The 15,763-nt window shown below is 38.6% G+C and overlaps 1 protein-coding gene across 1 annotated transcript; it reads left to right on the forward strand.

The window, feature by feature from the left end:
* The first annotated feature begins 6,480 nt into the window (after positions 1–6,480).
* LOC137710940 (RHOMBOID-like protein 2) lies at positions 6,481–9,164 on the forward strand. The gene is made up of 5 exons (XM_068450108.2): positions 6,481–6,920; positions 7,778–7,941; positions 8,136–8,302; positions 8,443–8,693; positions 8,839–9,164. Exons 1-5 carry the CDS (start codon positions 6,640–6,642, stop codon positions 8,948–8,950), a joined length of 975 nt encoding a protein of 324 aa, XP_068306209.2. The 5' UTR covers positions 6,481–6,639; the 3' UTR covers positions 8,951–9,164.
* Positions 9,165–15,763: the final 6,599 nt, after the last annotated feature.

Below are 15,763 nucleotides of genomic sequence, written 5' to 3' on the forward strand. Positions count from 1 at the left end.
TTTTAATTTAAGTAGGTTATAAAATCAATCATCTCAATTTTCTGCTTTACAATAATTAATTGGAATTTGGTTTGTTTCGAATTATTTAATAATCCCTGCGGAGAACGACCTTGCGAGAACCATTTTATACTACAACAACCTTGTCATTTTTGCAAGTAATATAAGAGTTTTTAACTCGTTTGCGTGTGTGGTAAAATCTCTATCAAGAAAGTGACCTTGCGAGAACCATTTTATACTACAACAACCTTGTCATTCTTGCAAGTAATATAAGAGTTTTTGACCCGTTTGCGTGTGTGGTAAAATCTCTATCAGTGGCTAGCCTTATTACTGGGACCGCGAATGAAATTACACTTTGGCATGATCGTTTGGGATGTCCTAGACGACTATCGAAGCACCGTATCCTCAAATCATCACACGAGCATCCACTAGCCCGAAGTTTAGGTTCGATCCAAGGAATCAAATGTCAAATATGTTCTATGGGAAAGCTTATTATTAAGCATTCTTATGACAAGATTCGTTCAAATCGTTCCATTTTTCTACAACGGATTCAGGGGGACATTTGTGGACCGATTCACTCTCTATGTGGACCATTTAGATACTTTATGGTTTTGGTTGACGCTTCCATACCTTGGTCACATGTGTGCTTATTGCCCATAAGGAAAGCTGCATTGTCCAAACTATTGCGTCATGTTATCAAGCTTAGGGCTCACCACCCTGATTATTCGATCAAATCTATTCGATTGGATAATGCTGGAGAATTCACATCTAAAATTTTTGATGACTATTGCATGTCAGTTGGGGTTGAAGTTGAACATCCCGTACTCCATGTTCAAACCCAAAACGGCCTGGTAGAGGCTCTCATTAAGCGATTAGAAATGATTGCTCGATCGTTGGTCGTACGTACTAAGCTCCCGATCACTGCTTGAGGGCAATACAATATTGCACGCATCAAAGTTGGTTTGCCTAAGGTTAATTGCGACACAACCATTTAGTGCCCTTCAGTTGGTTACCAGATACGAACCCGACATATCACATCTGCGCGTTTTTGGTTGTGCGGTCTATGTGCCGATCTCACCGCCCTTACGTACAAAAATGGGCCTTAGCGAAGAATGGGAATCTATGTCGGATATGATTCTCCTTCGATTATTCATTACTTAGAACCTTTGATAGGCGATCTGTTTACCGCTTGTTTTGTGGATTGTCACTTCTATGAGATAGTCTTCCCATTGTTAGGGGGAGATAAGAACGTCAATGTTCCTGAAGAACGACGCGACGAATCTTGGACGACCCCTACTTTGTCTCATTTAGATCCCTGCACCACTCAATCTGAAACTGAAGTGCAACGCATATTAGATCTCTAGAGCATAGCTCAAAGCATGCCATATGCTTTCATCGATTTAGTGCGAGTGACAGGATCACATATTCCAACTGTGAATACGCCTGCAAAGATATATGTACCAAATGTACGATGTACTTCCTTCTTGGAGGCCTGGGACGCCAATCTTGGTGATCCACGTACATTAGCGGTTACCTAATCATTTGCCCCTACACAAAAACATGGCAAACCTCTTGGTTAAAAGGATTCACACCCCCAGAAGAGGAAATCCATGGCACAAGGTCCCAAAGAGATGAATCCAACTCATGAGGAAATTCTAGATTATGGAAGCGTCATTGAAGAGACGAATCCTCATCTTCAGAATCGTGAGATTTTGGTTTATTATGCTAGCTTAGATGATGTGTGGCGTAGAAATGAGATGATCGTCGATGATGCATTAGCATCTGCAGTAGCTACTGAGATCATGTTGAATGGTGACATTGAATCGCATTTCATTGATGAATGTCGACGTAGAACTGATTGGTCAAACTGGAAATAAGCAATCCAAGTTGAACTTGATTCGCTTGCGAAACGTAAGGTGTTTGGACCTGTAACTCCTACTCATCTACATGTGAAGCTCGTTGGCTATAAGTGGGTTTACATTCGGAAGCGTAATGAGAAGAACAAAGTTGTGCGTTACAAAGCTGGTCTTGTTGCACAAGGCTTCTTACAACGTCCCTGGATTGACTATGACGAAGGTTATTCACCCATTATGGATATGATTACATTTCGCTACCTTATCAGTTTGGTAGTTTCTGAAAAACTGAGTATGTAGTTGATGGACGTAGTAACTGGTTCAAATATTTCCAAACCTTGGAACACGCTCTCAATTTGGCTGAGGCGTTCACTTTACGGTTTGAAACAATCCAAAAGAATGTGGTATAATCGTATGAGTGAGTATTTGACTAGTCAAAGATCTGTGAACAATGAACTATGCCCTTGTGTGTTCATTAAGAAGTCATATTCCGGATTTATGATTGTTGCAGTATATGTCGATGACATGAACCTTATCGGAACTCTTAAAGAGCTCGTGAGAACTGCAGCGCACCTGAAGTTGGAATTTGAGATGAAAGATCTAGGAAAGACTCGATACTGTCTTAGTCTCGAGATAGAGCACCGTTCAAATGGAATCCTAGTACATCAATCGAACTACACCCTGAAGGTGTTGTGCCGTTTTAATAAGGATAAAACGAAGCCTTCGAGTATGCCTATGGTCATTCAATTGCTAGGTGCAAAATGAGATCCTTTCCGTCCGAATGAGGATGATGAAGAGATTTTGGAGTCTGAAGTTCCTTATCTAAGTGCAATAGGCTCTTTATTGTATTTAACTCAATGCACTAGACCTGACATCTCCTTTGCTGTTAATCTTTTGGCAATATACAGTGATGCACCTACACGCAGACACTGGACTGGCGTGAGAAAAGCATCAGAAGATTGAAGTCACGCAAATCTGTTCACAAGACAATTTGGCTAACCTCTTCACCAAATCACTGCCAAAGACGACGTTTCAGAAGCTTGTTCATGGAATTGGTAAACTTTCTGAATTGTAACATTGCTATTTCTCTTTGGAATTGTGTCAAACTTAGAGGGAGTATCCTGAAGAATACTTTCTTAATCTTAATGTAATCTTTTTCCCTACGATTAGGAGCATTTTTCCCACTAGGTTTTTGCTACCTAACTAGACTTTAACGAGACACCCATCTTGAGTTGGTCATATCCCTGATGACGTCCCGTACACGTTTCTTTTGACTTTTGCATTTCTCACGCATTTTTCCTTAGACTATGGATTTTGTCCCTACTCGGATTTTTGCCATAGCCTTAAGGGGTTTTTAGTGAGACTCACTTACTTATGCAAGTTCCTACCTTATTGAGAATAAGCGTTGTTCCTTAGAATCAGTACCGACAAGTTGACTTCCTCAACTTCTGCATGATGCTAAATCTACCTTGAGTATTTACACACTCAAGGGGGAGTGTTGTAAAATTTCCTAGTTTAAATGTGATTATGTAAATCCTATATTAGATTTGATTATAGTTATCATTTTTCTATTACAACTTGTATTCCTTGGGGATTAAGAAATTTCTTCTCTCCTACACTACTATAAATAAAGGCACTATGTAGAAGGGATAACAACACATATTCCCCTACAATTCTACAGACACATCCCTCTTAATCTCTCTTCTTCTTGCCACCAGCCCCTTACCCTTAGCAGATAAAATAAGCTACAACACTTCATTACTTTTTAAGAAAGATATTCAAATCAAATTAATTTGCAGGATAAAATAATAATAATTTGCAGGACCAAATGAGTTTAATTTTCCTTTTAACTCCTTCTGTCTGTTAGGATCCTATCCGTATCCTATTTTTGGGAATCCAAATGATCAATTAATCGTGACCATTCTTCGTATATCGTGAGATTAGAAATTATTTTAAAATTTTAATTTAAAATTAAATATAAATAATATCTAAGAAAAATTAGTCATACGATGTACAATAAACATATACGATTAATTGATCATCCGAATCTACAAAAAAAAATTCCGGATAGAAACCTTGTCCATTTCGGACATAACAGATTCTTTCTATTGCAGAATTGCTTTGTCACTGCCATCTGTCCGAACAATTTTGCGATCTTGGTGATAACACGTGGAGGAATTATCCTTCCACTCTTCTTTTTGGATTGGACATCACCAAACGTGTTTTCCATACACAAAAATATTTATTGGGCATGACATTGAGGAATCAATTTAATTAGGATAATAGTATTCATGCGCATATTTACTTTTCGTATTTTTATATTAATTTTTTATTGATCTTCTTTAATTCATTTAATTTGACGGTAAAAAATTAAAAAGGTATGTGAGAAATAAAAATAACATTCTATCCTTTTAGAGGCTGAGAAAACTCACGTAAGCATTTCAGCCTCTCCTTGGCTACCTTCGTGTGATTCACCAGTATTAGAAATCAAACACAAGGCGGGTTACATGAAATACAGATCTGAAATTCGTCCCCAATTACTAGGTTACCCTGTGGTGTTTCACATGTTTGGAAACTAAAATTTAGAACTATATTGACACTCCAAAATTTAACTGTGCACTCACCATCTCCAACCTTTGGATTAAAAACTAAAAATTTTAACCTATAAATAGTTTTTATGCTCCAATCATTCTAGGTTAAAATTTTAACTTGAGATTTTAAAGAATGAATTTAGGATAATTTTTTCCTTAAAGTAACTTTCTTTAACAAAAAAAAAAAAAAACTATGTAGAGTATACCTTTTAATTTTATGAATATTTTAACCTAAAAATATTTAAATTTCAATAAATATTGAAAAATCATTAAACTGACATCATGAAACTCGTGAAACATTATGAAATAATAAGTAACACATGGAAGATTTTTTTTTTATAATTATTTTGGCCGTTAGATTTAAATTTGAACTTTTGATTTGATCATATTAGATCTTAACTGTTAGATTCAATGAATTTAGCTTAATTGTATCATTCTTACTAAGTTAAATATGGTTTGATTGCGTGATGAAAGAGGAAGTTAAGTGTTCAACTAATTTTTCTTATACAACATAGCTGGGTTAAAATGAAACAAACGAGACAATATAGTCTAGTTTTGTACAAAAAAATGTCTTCTTTCTCTGTGAGCTTCAAAACCTAAATCCAGAAGCCTTGTTCTTGCTCAGAATAGGCGGCAACTCGCTACTCATTCCTTTTCCTTCTCCTTCCCTTCTTTCTCATTTGCCCTCCCCCTTTTTTCTTCCCCTCTCATCTCCTCTATCCCTTCCCCCTCCCGACATCCCACCTTCACTTCATTATCAGTTCTCCCCTGAGTTTTAACTCAGTTTTCTTTGAGTCGGGTATCAACTATCTCTTGAGCTTGTCTCAGGTTTGGGCTTCATGCCCCTTATTCGGCATTTTTTGCCTGCTTTTACTGCTTTCTATCTTTTAATTTTCCTTCCTCCTTCCTCCATAGCCGTGATATTTCATCTCCACCCTACCATGCACTCGAATCGGTGAGCTACGATCAGAAATGTTATATCAGATCCACTTCCCTCTCTCATTTGCCCTCCCACAACCAATATGTCGGATCCCACCAAGGCCAAGTATATATTGTTGTTTACCTGATTCTTTTTGGGCTTGGTTACTAGTTTTTAATGTAATTAAATTCTCATGTTTGACAAAAAAAAAAAAAAAAAAAAACAAAAAAAAGAAAAAACGAAAAGGACAGACAACTCAAAAGAGAGAGAGGAGAGAGGCAGTGCTAGAGTGGTCATATTTTAAGGAAATGGATCTTGAAATCCATCAAATCAATGAATTTGGGCCTTGAAATTTGATCCAACGACTAAAGTTATTCTAACTTTTAAAGGCTCCCTATTTGTAGTCGTTGGATCAAATTTCAAGGGTCTGGATTCATTAATTAGGTGGATTTGGTGGATGTGATCCGGACATATTTTAAGATCATAAACATGAATTATATTAATATTAATAAAATCATATGACGATGTATACCGAGAAATTTTTTATTGTAACGGAAACATGAGTGGTACATTTGTTTTTATATAAGTAGTGGGAAATTTTATTTTTTAAATTATTAACTTTTTATCACACGTATCCTATCTTTTATATAATGACACGTGCCCGTGTACCGATCACACTAAAAACTCTCTCATGTATACCTCCTTTTCTGCTTATTATATTATTAATATATTAATATTAATATTTACGGACAACTCAAACAATATTTACCGACATCACCCTGCTACTTCTTCTTACTCTTGTTTCTTTCAGCTGTTAAATCCACATAGGCAGATTGTTTACGTTCTGTTATCGTGATCTTTCCATCTCTTTCTATTTGTGCGATCACAGTTATGTCATGTTAATATTTTATATTTATATTTTAATAAAAATAATAAGATAAAAAGTAATAAAAATATAAAATATTGATATGATTTAACTGTGACCTTACAAATAAAAAAAAATGTGAAAGGCAAGGTAACAAGAGGGCAGACAATCTGTCTCTGTAATCCACAACCTTCTCTTCTGCTTCCAGTTCCTGTCCCTTCATAAAAATATACCAACACGTGTTCCACTCGTCCAAGTCACTGTCAAAATCTCTGCTTCCCAATTCCTTCTTCCTCTCAAATATTTACACTTCCTAACCCACCCCAAAACCACACGCCTTTCTCACTCTACACCCCCAAAGTTTCAGACTTTCTTGAGAGAGACAGGCAAAGAGAGAATCAAACAATCGAAGAAATGGCTGATCCGGAACGAGGACCACCAGAAAAACCCAGACCCAACAATTACAGTTATAACTCCAACCAGTACTACGTGGGAACATCCGAAGCCCAATGGACGTCGTGGCTGATTCCGATGTTTGTGGTGGCCAATATTGTTGTCTTCATCGTCGCCATGATCATCAACAACTGCCCAAAACACAATCTTGGTTTCGATGGAAAGTGCGTGGCTAAGTTTCTTGGTCGGCTTTCGTTCCAGCCTCTCAAGGAGAACCCTCTGTTTGGTCCCTCTTCTAAGACGTGAGCTCTCTCTGACTTTACCCACCGCTCAATTTCGTGATTTTTATTTGTTTTATTTGTTGGTTTTGTGATTCTACTGCTTCACCTGATTTGGGGTTCTGGTTTTGTGGAATTTGATTACGATACCACCTGTGGATTTTTGGGCTAATTTTACGGTTTCTTAGTTGGATGTGTATAGATTTATTAGAATTTTACTATTTTTTCAAGGTCTTTGATATCGAAATATCTGTTGATATATTCGTAAACTGGACTGCCAATATGTTAGTAAGCAATTCTTGGTGCTGAAATTTCTCTTTTATTTCCTAGTTTTTTTCTTTTAAATTTGTTCAAATCGTGCTATGTGGATACTCATTTGTTCTTTGTTGTTGCAGTTGTTTTTAAATTTTGATTCTAATTCGTATTGATGGGAATTGGGACTGGTTCTAATTCTATGATGTTCCTAGTTATTTGGTTCATACATTGGTGGGACTATTCAACTTCTTCATTCTTTGTTATTTGGTTGTGTTTGGTTTGCTTGGAACCGAAAAGTTGCTGATTAATCCAACAAGGATATGTCAGGACAATATTTCCTTCAGGACTTGGAAGAATGACCCCTTTTTCTGGTCAAAAGGTGATGACCTTTTGGGTGATTCCAACATTGGATTTTGACTCATTGGAAGTAAAGAGTTTGGAAATGTTAATCCTGTCGTGTCATAGTTAAAGGACCGGAGAGTTTATCTGCTTCTTAATTTATAAGTTTCTTTTGTGCTTGTGATAATTTAATGGAAGTGGTTTTCTGGTGTTTCTCGATGGGCAAGTACTTTTTCTTTCTTCCTATTCGATTTGCATTATCTGAGTCATAATTCCTGCTTTTGCAGATTGAAAAAATTGGGAGCTCTTGAATGGTTCAAGGTTGTACATGGGCATCAAGGATGGAGACTTTTCACATGTATGTGGTTGCACGCTGGTGTCATCCATTTGCTTGTAAACATGCTGAGCTTGATCTTTATTGGCATCCGTCTTGAACAGCAATTTGGATTCGGTATGCTAGTTCTCTTCCTACGTCGTCAAATATGTGAATTATAGAAAATCAAATATATATGTTCTCTTCTATGATGATAATTGTTTAGATATTCTAAGCCTTGTTGGTTTCTTACAAATGTATTTCTTTTTACATCTTTTCATGATGTTTTTGTTTCGTTCTGACCTCAATTATATGTTTGAATGATCTGGCAGTACGTGTGGGGATAATCTACCTATTGTCAGGATTTGGTGGAAGCATATTATTTGCCCTTTTCATTCAGAGTAATAATATTTCTGTTGGAGCTTCTGGCGCTTTGTTTGGACTTCTCGGAGCTATGTTATCAGAGCTTATCACTAACTGGAGCATATACACCAATAAGGTTTGTCCTCAATTTTTCATTTCTATCAAGTGAAGTTGGTATTCTGTTGATGGTTTTGACGCTTGTATTTGTGTCATGGCTTCGTGCTAAAATTTGAATGTTTTGTGTCATTGACAAATTCTCTTCTCTTGCTTGTCCAGGCTGCGGCTCTATTAACGCTCATAGTCATTATCGCCATTAACTTAGCAGTTGGAATTCTTCCTCATGTTGGCAACTTCGCCCACATTGGAGGATTCTTGACCGGGTTTCTCCTTGGCTTTATTTTTCTACTTCGTCCCCAGTTTGGATGGATAGAGTCTCGGAATCTTCCAGCCAACACTCGTGTCAAATCTAAGCACAAGGCTTACCAATATGTTCTTGTGGTGGTTGCCTCTGCCTTACTGATTGCCGGGTACGCTTGTTGCCGGATTGTCTAATCATTGTTTGAATTTTGCATACAATTCAACTTCCTTGTATTGGAGGAGTTTCAGTTTACACATTTGCATACACAAGGCGTCATTTGAGATGATTAATTTTCATTTTCTTGTTAAACGCAGATTAACTACAGGATTGGTGTTTCTGTTCAAAGGAGAGAACTTAAACAAGCACTGCGGCTGGTGCCATTACCTAAGCTGTGTGCCAACGTCAAAATGGAGATGCTGGAACTGAGGCGAGGAGTCTCGTCCACTTTGTCTCCAACTCCATCTCATTTCCTATTCTTTTCTTTGTATGATATGTTTTTCTTTCTTTCAATGGGAGCTTAGTCACTGATGTACATGGCGTAGAACGACAGATGAGATATTCTAGCTTGCTTTGGAACATGGAGATAGTAATGTATATATGATACAGATTATGGACGATGTATACATGAGATTTGTTTTTACACAGTGGATTTTCTCCTCCCAGTGACTGGTGTGGATGATGGAGGTACGGTCTTCTACAAAATAGGAGAGGAATTTCTCCGAAAGGAAAATCTTGGAAATAGTCATTCTTACTTCCCTCTCAATCACATGCCAATCGTGCCATACCAATCACAGTTTGACACGTTACAAATAAAATGTTCGATTCTATAAAATGTCTGCATATGTCAAAATGGAGGATTCTATAAAATGTATGCATGTGTCAAAATGGAGGATTAAGGAATTGCTTCCAGCAAGGAACTATTTCTTTCCAAAAGTTAAGCAGAAGGTAAGTCAGGTAACGTAAAGAAGTTAGTAGGAGACGACCTGAAAACTTCTGAAGATCAGTGGGTGACAAATGGGTAAAACTGCGAAAGCTGGCCACATCATGGAATGCATGAAGTTACAAGGGTAAAAACATCCTCCCTTGATAGAACTTGTTAGTGCTTCACCCGTATTTGCCCAAATTTGAATCACCTTTTTGTAGTTTAGATCAGAATATGGCTCTAATAATAAAGAATATAAATAAATCTGTTTTAGAGAGGCCTGAACAAGATAGTTCATTGTAAATTCATGGCCAAACTTGCAAAAATTCATCCGTTTGTAACACGATTTTGATTTCGTCGTTCACAATTTTGATAGTGAGAGATTGAAGAATAGATGTGCTTTTAATGTTTAATTTGAACTTTAATATCAAATTCAATATAAATTATTGGTCGTCAGGTTTCTGAAAGAACGAAAATTTTATACTAAAAAAAATTGTTTGGGCCTAACTACTAGGTTTGAGCTGAGGATAGATAACTCAGGTTGAGAGATTGTGGTTCCCGGCCCAATGGTGATTTCTCAGGCCATGGTTCAGCCTAGAAGGACATAATTCTTCCGAGTCCTAGCTGAGGTATGGCTCTTAAAGGATCAGATCTAGGCGTGGCTCGGTCGAGTCCTATTGGAGTTGAAATTGCTAAGGATCATGATAGGTTTTTATAAGATTCAAATTATTCCAAGAATTAAAACATGTGATTGATCTAAAAATAAGTGAATCGAACACATAAGATGACTAAGTCCAGAGTCCTAGTTCAAGTCCAAAAGCCAAGGCTTGCTAGAGATGGAGTTTCAACAGGAGAAGGGTATGATGAGATAATGTCAAGAATATCTAAATGTGTGCTGAAGAGTCATATTCCTATTGAGACTCTACTTCGGCAAACTTGGTCAGCAAATGCAAGGTGCTCTACATCAGAAAGGGACCTTCAACTCAACGTTCAGCATAAAACCTCGCTCTACGCGAATCTTTCTCTTATCCTTGAGAAAAATACTAACCCCAACCCTTCATCAACACATCTTGGATTAACATCACTAGAGTCAAAGATCAAGCGACTTATGAGCATCTTTAGTTTGGAGTAACAACATTACTTTTATCCAAGTCTCAGCTGGTGAAAAGTTTCTAGCTCTTTTGCCTAAAGAGGTCATCTCATTAGCTTCTTGGTGAAGTGAGGTGTTATCAGGTTACTCAGTGTTCGGCATAGTGAAAGTCAAACCAGTTATTGAACTTTGCAGTGATCTACCAATTTTGCCTCCAGGTTCTAGAACATAAGGTCGAGACGTGTTCCTTCCTCGGCCGTGATCGCTCGAATACATAAGTTAGCAACGCATTCGACGCTATCACCACATCTATTTTACTTGCTTGATTGAGCTTAGTCACAAGTTAGCATGCCCATATTCACAATAAAGACGTAGTTAGCTTATTAATTGCTATGCCTGCTCACCACGTAGGTTCTTTAGTTGTTAGTAGCAACAAAAGCATACACACACATGTTTGCTAAACAAAGAAAAAAAAAAGCAGAATACAATGTAAAAGAAAGAAAAAAAATATCAAGAAAAAGAGGGTGTGGATGCAAATTTCTGCCTTTCTTTGATTGACGAATATGCACCTACAAAATAATAACACTGAAGATTAAGGCTAAAAGCCTCACACACCAATGTTCTAAAAATCGGCTTAGGCGCTACACGGTGGCCAACAGCTGTGATTAACTTATAGTCGGAAGAAAAATCAGCAAAGAGATTAGGTGGGCGTAACCTATAGTCGGAAGAAAAATCAGCAAAGAGATTAGGTGGGCGCCAAGACTACCGAGGTGGTGCTTGGGCGGCTTAAGTGGGCGACTAGGTGGCCTAGCAGTGGTCTGAGTGTTTTAGAATTTTTTTTTTTTTTGTTTTTTTGCATAGCAGCTGGTTCTGCATTTTAGACAACTTTCTATCGACGAAGACGAGAGGAAGAAGAAAGAGAAATGAGTTTCTCTTTCTTCCCATTCCAACCCATGTGATAGACAAGACACAAGACCCCTTAACCTTTTTGTTTAATTATTTTTTCAATTGATTCCAATTAATTGGAATTGGGAAATGCAGCTAACATAGACATATATTAAATATCCCTATGGTGCGCCCCACCTCCCTTTTATGTGCACATTATTCCACTTAATAAAATGCTTTCAACACACTACAAGTTTCCAACAGGATCCTCTCCGGATCCTTTTGGTGAGGATCCAGGAGATCCATAAATCATGTTCGTTCATCGTACATCGTGCGATCAGTTTTTATCAAGCACTGTTTATGTTTATTTTTAAATAAAAATATTTAAAATAATTTTTAACCACATGATATACAATGAATGAACACGATTCACGGATCCCCGGGATCCTCACAAAGAGGATCTGGCGAGGATCCAGACTTTACAAATTTACACTACAGATTTGGCTTTTCTTTTAACTTCACTATATATTTATAACCTTTGAAAATATTAAGTAAGTACTACAAACTTATAATCCTTTAAACTTTCTTCTCATATTATCAAATTCACCAAAATATTAAAGATATAAAATAATTTACTTAAATCCGTTTTGTCCACCTAGGTCCCCGCCTAAGCGCTATGCCCCAGCCTACCGCCCGACTAGGGCTTAGCGGTTTTTTAGAACCTTGTCACATGCCCACGATGAATTGGGGGATCGGACATTTGGCTGAAGAACCTCTGATGCCAAAGTTAGAATTCTAGAAAGAATGTGTTTAGAAGTTTGTGGGTAGCAAAATCCTCTTGAATTTTGGAGATAAATGGAGTATTTATAGGTTAAAAGAAGAAAGTGGGCCGATCCTCTAGGGTTTAGGGGTGGCCGACCCTAGGGTGGATTTTGGGTGGAATATTCCAAGATATTTGTGTATATAAATATCTTGGAGTAATTAGGTAAATATTCTAAGTAAAAAGAATTAGGACAACTTACTTGAAGGAGGTATTCTCTGATTAGAAATGTATTTATGATAAGAATAAGGGATTATTCTATCATAAATAGCTTTGACTTTTCCTATGGGCAGGGGTGCCTTGAGCAGTCGTTGATCTCTGTTTACTTTACCTTAGCTGCACGTGGTGAATGAGGCTGCACCCTACTCATTTAATAGGGGCAATATTGTATTTCTTGGAAAATAATCCACGTGTTAGCTCCATGATTTTTGGGATTATTTTTGGCTTCATAAAGGGCCCCATACCTGCTAGGCAGCCCGCAGGAAAGGGCAGGAGGTGTAGGAATCCAAAGCTGCAATGGAGTTTGTGTCCCAATTTGATGTAGATTCCCTCTTTAATTTGAAATTTAAATTCTTCTAGGAAAAGGAATGTAATTGCCACGAAAACCTATTTAAGTCTGCGTTAAACAGGGGGTTAAATAAATTTGGAGTGAAATTAAAATCCCGCAAGAAAGAGAGAAAGCCAGAGGATATTTGTTCCTCCTAGCAATCTTCTTCACTTGCCCGTGCAAAGAATTGTGTTCAATTTCTTTTCTTCTTCTCTAAGGTAAGAAAAACTTAATTTTCTCATTCTTCTTCATTTTTTAGAGCCTCGGGGCTTGAATTTTTGGCTCGACAAGGGTTGTAGATGTGGCAAAAAGTGGCTAGAATGCCACGATTTCTGTTAGAGAAGCAGCATATGGTTGCTACTGGGTAGTCGGCTCGGTGGGGAACCGATGGTTGGTGTGGCTCGGCTCGGCTAGCTGGGGCTAGGTGCACACGAACTTAGGCGCTAGTCCTGGGCTGCTTGAGATGGGCCATTAGGCACGGGCTATTGTGGCTGAAAGAGAGAGAAAGAGAGGAGGTTCAGGCCTCTAGGCTGACTGGGCTGCTAGGCTCGGGCTCGTGCAATGATGGAGATGGCGAGGGTGAGAGGGAGGCATGGGGGTGCCAGCCCCCTCCATTTGAATTGAGCCAGAGGGCCATTAGGTCGTGAGGAGACATAAGATGAGATGCCTCATACTGGGTAAAGAGATAGTGTCTGGTGTGTTGGGTCCGTGGGGCAGCCAGCTAGGCTGCGGCCTAGCGCGCTGCTTTATGCAATTTTTTTGTTTCTTCTTTGTGCAGCCTTCTGATAATTTTTCCTTACGCCATTGTAAGATTTTGAAACATGTCTTCCTCAAGCCATAAGAATGATGAATTTATTCCGCCGTTATATCGCCAGGGTGGATCTGCAAGTAAGCTAGGCTACTTCAGGGCTACTCATGTCAAGGCAAGTTTCGATGAGCAGTTCAAAGACTTCCTCGAGATGTTTAAGCACACAATTATGTCTAGGGTTCGCATAAAGTGGGCCAAAGATGGTAGCAGCTGTGAACCGTGTGGGTTTAGGAAAGCTATCATGTTTCATCCCTACTACATCTTGTTGGGGTTCACCTTTCTCATACCTTAATTCTTCCAAGAAGTGATATGCTCCAAGAAGTGTGCTCCTGCTCACTGCTTTCCGAATGTGGTTTGTGCAATGGTGGGGTTCCACAACTTGAGCAGGTTTTTTGACTTGGACCTGATTACCAGTGAGCTTTGGTTCTTCTTTGACATAGCTCACATCAATGGTGTTGGTCAACTGAGGACCCGCTATAGGCTCTTCGATCACTTAAGCAAAGAGGATCATGACTAGGCCAGGGAGACCCTAGAGATCAGTATTGAGTGAGAATCCGACTCCTTGCCTGGGCTGCGCATTCTGCATGCGTTGTTGATGGTAAGTAGACTGCTTATTTCCTAAGCTTCTTTTTACTTTCGTTGAGCTGCATCTTGATTTGTCCTCATCTGTTTATGTAGATTCGGAATTTGGTTCAACTCCCAAAACTTCTCCAAACATGAAGAAGGTACACATCGCTTTAGGGATCCTTGTTAAATATTACGAATGACGTTAGCAAGTCAATCCTCTTCGTAGAGAGAAAAGTGGGCTGCTCGAAAGTCGGCGATAGAGAAAAAGTTGAAGATTTTCTCTGCTGCTCGCGAGGGTTCGTCTTCTCTTTCTCTCTCTCTTTCTTTCTCTCAAAATCCATCGATTCTTTTCTCGTGCTCTTGATTGATTATTGTACCATTTTAACAAACATTACCAATGCCTTTTTGTCATTTCAGTATATATGCAAGTGCCCATTTATCACAGTGATGAAAAGAAGTTATGCTTGCATAACAGCGTGGGTTTGAACCTCATTAGTAGCTAATCTAACATCTAATCTAACAAAATCTATCGTTTGACAAAAAAAAAAATGTATATACTTTGTGAAAGGTTGTTTTCAGAAATCTTTTTTTATGTTTTGGCAAAGTATCAGTTTGGTCTTCTAGAAGGCTTGTGATTGACTTGACTTTTTCCAAGGGGTATAAAGAGGTTGTTAGATATGAGCCTATGAAGCATGCTGCTCCGAGGGTTGCAAGAATAGTTGCTGATAGGATTACGCAGCAGATGAGTTCTACCGTGCTCCTTGTGCCTGTGTTTATTCCAAGACAACCTTCTATGCCTACGTCCGATCTGATTTTGGAGGTGCGTACAATGGCAAAGAGCGAAGATGACGATTCAACTGCCAATTGGTGCCAAGGCTGGCTCATCCTATTGAGAAGGAAGCGTTCACCCACATAAGTAGTCGTGTTCAGCCTACCAACCCAGCCTTAAGGGAGTTTTCTAAGATCTATGCACTGCTAAAGCCTAATCTTTTTAAAAGGATCTAATGTCTCTGCCTTCATTGCTTAGCAGCTTGAGACAACTTGCCAAGAGATCAGTGGCTTGAAGGCTTAGCTTGATGTAATCCAGAGGAAGTATGGTGTTGTAGAGAAGAAGATTGAAGTCTAAGCGTTTAGTGCAAGACCTTCAACGTGCTATTTCAAAATTTTGGTCTGCCTATGATGTTAAGGACGTAGAGCTGCTCGCCATGCATAATGACATTGTTCAACTCAAAAAGGCCGTCAGTAAACTTGAGTCCAAGGAACTAGAGTTATAAGGATTGTTGTCTGCCGGAAGGAACCTGAAGAAGAAACTAGATAAGTTGCAGAATGCTCGTACTGACTTGACTGAGGAGAATAAACAGCTAAAGAGCAAGAAGTCAAGTCTTGAGATTGTCCTTGCCCAAGGTCAAGCTGACTTCTACAAGCTTGGCTATATAAATAATTTCCTTCGCTTGTCGTCTGACTCGCCTTCTCTTATAAGCACCTCGAGTTTTTTGCTATTTCTTCCAAGGATCTGCTTAAGTTTTCATTTGAGAGAACCATTGGTGAAGTAGTTGAGGATCAGGCTGCCCAAGTAGGTGCGGTCGAAGGTGGTACCGCC

This window comes from Pyrus communis, chromosome 6 (genome assembly GCF_041283825.1).
Source record: "Pyrus communis isolate YQ-2024b chromosome 6, ASM4128382v1, whole genome shotgun sequence".
Taxonomy (NCBI): domain Eukaryota; kingdom Viridiplantae; phylum Streptophyta; class Magnoliopsida; order Rosales; family Rosaceae; genus Pyrus; species Pyrus communis.